We start from the raw sequence: 6,373 nt of genomic DNA, 5'->3' as shown, positions 1-6,373 counted from the left end.
GCGGGGGGGGGGTGGGGAGATTGGTTGCAGTCGTTAGCAGCAGCTGTGATACAAGACTGTTGTTGTTGTAGAAATGTTTTCATTCTCATGTGAAGCGTTGGAAATGTTGACGATTCAAACTTCCAAACCTCAGTATTAACAGTTAACAGTTAAACATTTAACATTTGACGATCAGTAAGTCAGGGCTGGGCGACTTCTGTGATCGTTTGGGCGTCAATATCAATGACGTCATTCAAATTTAAACTAAAATCAAAAATGCTAGTTTGTATAATTATTGGACACTAGGTGACAGCCCTTATAGGTAGGACTGAAGCAGACCTGGGAGAGAGAGAGAGAGAGAGAGAGAGAGAGAGAGAGAGAGAGAGAGAGAGAGCGAGAGTGAGAGAGAGAGATGGCAGGAGCTGTGAGGACTATGGAGGGTGGACAAAGGGCTGGTTTGGGAGCTGAGAGGTCTGTGCGAGCGAGGAGACGCTCACTGTCGAGCTCCACATCAATATTTTAACAGCGGAGTTGACACATCAAGAAAAAAAAAGACAGGGGGAGAGACAGAGGAGCAGGAGGGAGTGAAGGAGAAGGAGAAGAATGTCCGGCGATTCCAGAATCATCTAAAATTCATGTGCACATCATCAGCAGCATGAATATTCATACACAGATGAATATTTGAGCGCACCAACTCCCGTGGAGAAATTAGGTTCATCTTTACACTTATCAATAATTCGCAGGCCAGGTGAGTCTCAATGGCTGCTGAATAAGTCATGGCTGACAGCCCACGTGCACGTGCACGCACACACACACACACACACACACACACACGTCTATACACTTTCTTTGGCTGATGTGTGGATATAAATCATCCTTCAGCCGCTCACTGTGACCATGTACATAAACACCAGGAACGAACCTCATTCTTCTCTCCTGCTCCATTTGATGTAGACAGTAGAGTGACACACACACACACACACACACACACACAACCTCCCAGAGAAAAGTTAATAGAAAGAGGAACAAGCTCTGTGTTTGTCTGTGCGTGTGTGTGTGTGTGTGTGTGTGTGTTGCTGTGAGCTGCAATGCCTTGTGGGTAAGCAGAGTCTGAGTCGTCAGCAGTTCCATGTCTGAGGGCACCTGCCTTCAAACATTAATGTGTGGCGGGAGGTTAGTTTGAGGTCAGTGTTGGTCTGTGTGTTTACACGTGTTGGCTGGGACTTTTACATGGCTACATTATTAAAGGGATTATGTCAAGCAGTCAACAGTGATTTACGCTCAGAGCGCCCCCTGCTGCTAGGAGCTGGAAGGCTGGCTCAAAGTGAAAACAGGTGGGGACGTCGTCATTAAAACACATTCATGAGAGTTGGAGTTTCTGAAGGACTGACGTTGGTCCAGTCACACCAGAGTCCAGAGAGAGCTGTGGCTCCACTGCTGCCCCCTGTGGTCAGTTTGTGTCATTGAGAAAACCTTTAGTTTCCTTTGAGTTTATTATAGAGTGGTTCACAGAGACGTTTATCTGGGGCAGCTGGTAGAACAGGTGTGGCCGACCTGTGGCTCATGCGGCTCTTACGTTCATGTCAAAGTTTATGACCGACCTGTGGCTCTTACGTTCATGTCAAAGTTTATGTTTGTGTTTTTTCACTCTCATGCCGATGGGTGTTGTCACAAATTACTTTGGGAAAACCCAAAGATGAAAACATGTTTACAGGAAGTTTTATTTTGTTTATTTTTTTAAAGGGATGGAGCAGTTCATGTGTGCCCATGTACGTCATGCTCCTCTTTGCAGTAAAACAGTAAGAATGGTGGCTCTGAGCCTCTGACTGGTTGGACGCCCCTGATGTAGAACGAACATGAAAAGGTCAAGAAAATAAAATGGATTTGGTCTGTGACCTAGTGTGGTACGGTGAACTACTGACAGACTGACACACAGTTTATAGATGGTCATCGGAGTGAGTGTTTGTTGTTGTTCACTATAGCTGATGAAGCTGCACTGGTTATTGGTCTGACGTTGTTTCAGAGTCAGTCTGGATCAGACCTACGGATGGTGTCAATCATCTCACGCTGAGACGGAGAAGAGGATCTGCATTTCAGAGACTGTTAAATGAAACACAGTGTAGTCAAATACAGACACTGTTTTCTGTGTGTGTTCGTGAAGGACAGAGGAGGATGACTCAGATCTCTAATCGTAACACATGCTGCTTCTCTGTCTGACTCATTTGGCTGCAGTGGAATCATTTTACACACACACACACACACACACACATACATGCTTCTCTCTATGATATGGTTGTGAAAGAGTGGGCCATGGAATCCACTGTGAGGACAAAGACTATGATGGATGGATGGAATACTGTGAGGGTGGGGGAGTTCTTTCAGATAATGGACGCCAACTGCTCCGACCAAACACGCCCTGATCCACATGGTTGGTCAAAATGACACGGGCGAGGTTCTCTAGACTAAAGTAAAGCCTCAGCCACACTGAGGACGAAGGGTCACCAAGGAGCCAGAACCAGAACCTCAGAACCTCAGAACCTCAGACCAGAGATCTGGTTCCACCCCAGAAATGGCTTGATCGGCAAAAACACCAACTTCCAAGATGACTTAAAATCCTCTTCCTCCAGTCAAACCAGCTACAACGATGACCAGAGGAACGCTGACTCCAGTCATGGAGGAGTGTGAACACTGTGAAGTCAGTGGTCGACTGGAGAATTCTGATGTTTGTTGAACTGTGTTGCAAAATAATTGGAATTAGTTGGAAAAATATTTTTATGGTTATCAATTGCTAGACATTTCAGGCGACCCCATTTGAATTCCAGGCGACCCCACTTTAAGTCATGACCCCAAGGTTGGGTCGAATGATTGACAGCTCTGGCTTTGGTCACACACTTGTCATTCACATTCTCTGTTGAAATGTGACAGCTCTTCACAAAGCTGAGCGGAAAAAAAAAATCTGATTTCTGTGAACAACCTCCAGTTCACAGTTCAGAGGTCACACTGACCCCTAGTGACCACAGTATAAACCAAAGACTCAACCATCTGACGGGGGGTTGACGGAGAACAAAGTTTCTACGTGACTGGTGGAAACTTCTGTCAAACCGACGCTCTCTACCTTGTACAGGTGACGCCTCTGCTCCTCTGACATCATCAGCTGGTGACTGTCCACAACCATGGCGTCCATGTCCATCAGCCAATCCCAGAGCTCCTGGTACTCAGCCTCAAATTCTTGCAGACTGAGAGAGGGAGGCAGAGAGAGAGAGAGAGAAGTTAGACTGTATAACTGACTGACTGTGGGAACTTCAGGAACCTGTGGAACCAGAAAAGTTCTTAGTCTTAGCAGTAGATCAGTGTAGGTCAATGACACCAATCAGCTGAAACAGCCAATCAATCCCCTCTAAATGTTCCATTATATCAGCACTCATCAGATATGGTTTGTTTTGAAGACAAAGACATTTTATTTATAATAATTCTTTTAAACTCTTTAGACTTTAGAACCTTTCATTTCTTCAGAGTTTTCTTTCCTTTTTCCCTAATATCCCTTTCCTTGTTTTCCTTTTTTTTCCCTCATTTGTCTGACTTTTCTCTCTTTCCTGACAAATCTTCTTACCCCCACCCCCCCCCGTTCCTCATCGACACAGGATCACATCAAATATTTATGCTGCTGGAACAGAGGCCGTTTGCTCAAACACACACATTACTGTCAGCCGTTTTGTTAAGGTGTATGTGTGTGTACGTGAGCATGCACGTCCCAGTGCACTTGCATGTTTATTATTTATATATTCGCTGCTTTTCGGTCTCGGCGGGGATCGCCAACATGTTTCTCAACATTAGCGGTGAAATTGCTTGGAATTTTCCAGTCGCCAAATACGACAGTTTGACAGCTCTGTCAGGCCCGCAGCCATTCCAGCACAATTCACTCACACACGCAGAGACGTGCGTGCGCACCTACAGGTGCACACGCACACACACCTACAACAGAGCGGCGCTGCAGACAAAGTAAAGGATAAATTAACTTGTAGACGTCAGGGGGAAAAAACAAAAGACTTAAATCTTTCTGACTCAGTTTGGGGAACATCGTCGAGAAGAAACTTGGTTAAACACTGAGAAAATACCCAGAAGTCTTTGCTCTCTGACTCTAAGCTACATATGATTCAGAAACTATAAGCTGGAATAGAATAGAACTGTATTTAGACACAGATCCTACAGATGAACACAGAATTCAACTGAGGTGAACTGAAGTGTTTGAACTCTGTTCAGCCCAGAAGGCATGAGGAGGAGACGGGGGGCGGGAGGGGAGGATGTTCAAATGTTACACTGGTCAAATGAATCATTTCATATTTATCTAATTAAAAATAGACTTTGGTGAAATGCTCTGGTTTTGAACCAGATTCAACTGTAGTTTTGGCCACAGTCAAACATGACTTTATATGAAGTTAAAAAAGCACTGGTTTTTACTGGGTCAGTAAATGTCACACACTCAGTCATGTTCTCTACAGCTACACAAAGAAACAACAACTAATACAACACTCCACTCTCTCTCTCTCTCTCTCGCTCTCTCTCTTGCACACACACACACACACACACTAACATCCACTCGTACAAGCAGCAGCTAATACATCAACAACCAATTAGCATCCAACACATCCAAAACAAATGACTGAAACAATAAAAACTGCAGGCACAGAGGAAACAAACACAAACACACACACAGTTGTGCACAAACATACATTTGTTTCAGTTCTCTCTGTAAATATAAACAACTTCTGTTTCTTGTTTTGGTCAAAATCAGATGAGAAACAGAGACACACACACATCCAGTCGTCTCTGTCTGTGTGTGTGTGTGTGTGTGTGTGTGTGTAACAGCATGGTGCGGCTCTCCTTCATGAAAGTCACCGTGTGGACACGCTGACAACAGCCATAAACTCTGCAGCGACACAACACACCAGAGTCACTGCCACTAATTTAGGACTCATTTGCATACGCAGACTGTGTGTGTGTGTGTGTGTGTGTGTGTGTTCGACCTGCGCGTGTGTGATAACCATGAAGGGAGGCTCCTCAAAGCCGAGGATGAAACACCCAACAGCAGCGTGACCAAAGATGCTGCTCGCCCAGTTCAGACACACTAGATTACTGCTGCTAACACTGACTCTCTCTCTGTGTCTGTGTGTGTGTGTGTGTGTGTGAGTGAGTGTGTGTGTGTGTGAGGGTGTGTGTTGTCCTGTTTTCTCATTTCTTCCTTGTCACAACAAAGAAAATAACCACAATAGGAATTTTTGCTCTTTCTTGGTTGTGTTTTTTCCAGGACTTTTTACCAAATATCATTTCTGTGTGACATATATATCTTTGTAGTTAATATATGTCTCAATACATTTGATTCTACATATATTTGACCACAACACATTTCCATCCAGCAGTGAGGGTCTTGTCACTGGCCGTGGTCTGACTGCGTCTGTGTCTGAGTGTCGGCCACACCGCTGCTACAGGGAGAGACAAAAGTTTTTAAAAAGTACGAAAACCACCGACTCCGAAGATATTTACCTGGTGATCTTAGCCAGCTGACTACACTGCCTCCTGCTGGTCGACGATGGGTAGCGCAGGCTGCTCAGTTTGATGGCCATCTGCTCCAGGGCGGCTCGCTGAGCGTCACGCTGGCCCGATATCAGCTCCACCTGAAAGAATCAAAAATCAGTCGACATGAGAAAAAAAACTGACGTGACTGGAACAAAGGCTTCCTCAGACTGACTCTGTCCATGGTGCTGATTCTCCTGAAAACCCCGTGTGTTCATTATTCCTCTTCTTACCAAGAGCCGTCCACTCACATTAAACTCAGTATTTTTTGTAAAGTGTCTACTTTTTCTCTTTTCATATTTACTACCAGAGACACAACCCAGTCTTAGACGAGCGTCTGTTTTTGCAGGAAAATAAAACTCACAGAGACCACATTTCCCTGCACTCTCCAGCAGACAACAACAAACATGTCACAACAGAGGCTCAATCAGCATTACAGCAGCTGTCGGTGTCTCGCAGAGAGACACACGGTGCAGATGGAACATAAAACAAAATGAAGGATTTTAACCTTGCCCATTTATCTGTCATTTATAATACCTATCACCTTTGTAAATATGCTGCAGGTAAACAACCGCTAACACAAACCCAAGATCAACATGTGGATGTTATTTGTGGAGGTTTGGTGCCGTGGAGGCGCGGCAGAGGAGAGACGACGACGGAAGAAGGAGAAGGAGGAAAAGAAGGAGAAGAAGGAGAAGAAGGAGAAGAAGGAGAAGAAGGAGAAGAAGGAGAAGAAGGAGAAGAAGGAGAAGAAGGAGAAGAAGGAGAAGAAGGAGAAGAAGGAGAAGAAGGAGAAGAAGGAGAAGAAGGAGAAGAAGGAGAA

The 6,373-nt window shown here is 44.9% G+C and overlaps 1 protein-coding gene across 5 annotated transcripts in view; it reads right to left on the bottom strand.

The window, feature by feature from the left end:
• akap6 (A kinase (PRKA) anchor protein 6) overlaps positions 1–6,373 on the bottom strand; it is a 118,366-nt gene that overhangs the window by 47,273 nt on the left and 64,720 nt on the right. For all 5 annotated transcript variants that reach the window (XM_025055135.1, XM_025055145.1, XM_025055144.1 and 2 more), the window contains one exon: positions 3,095–3,215. In XM_025055135.1, coding sequence (XP_024910903.1) covers positions 3,095–3,215 — 121 coding nt within the window. The remainder of the gene's footprint in view (positions 1–3,094; positions 3,216–6,373) is intronic.

The sequence above is a fragment of the Cynoglossus semilaevis genome, chromosome 1 (genome assembly GCF_000523025.1).
Source record: "Cynoglossus semilaevis isolate Cse_v1.0 chromosome 1, Cse_v1.0, whole genome shotgun sequence".
Lineage (NCBI taxonomy): Eukaryota > Metazoa > Chordata > Actinopteri > Pleuronectiformes > Cynoglossidae > Cynoglossus > Cynoglossus semilaevis.
Note: the sequence above shows the minus strand (reverse complement) of the source record. Positions and strands in the feature narration are given on the sequence as shown.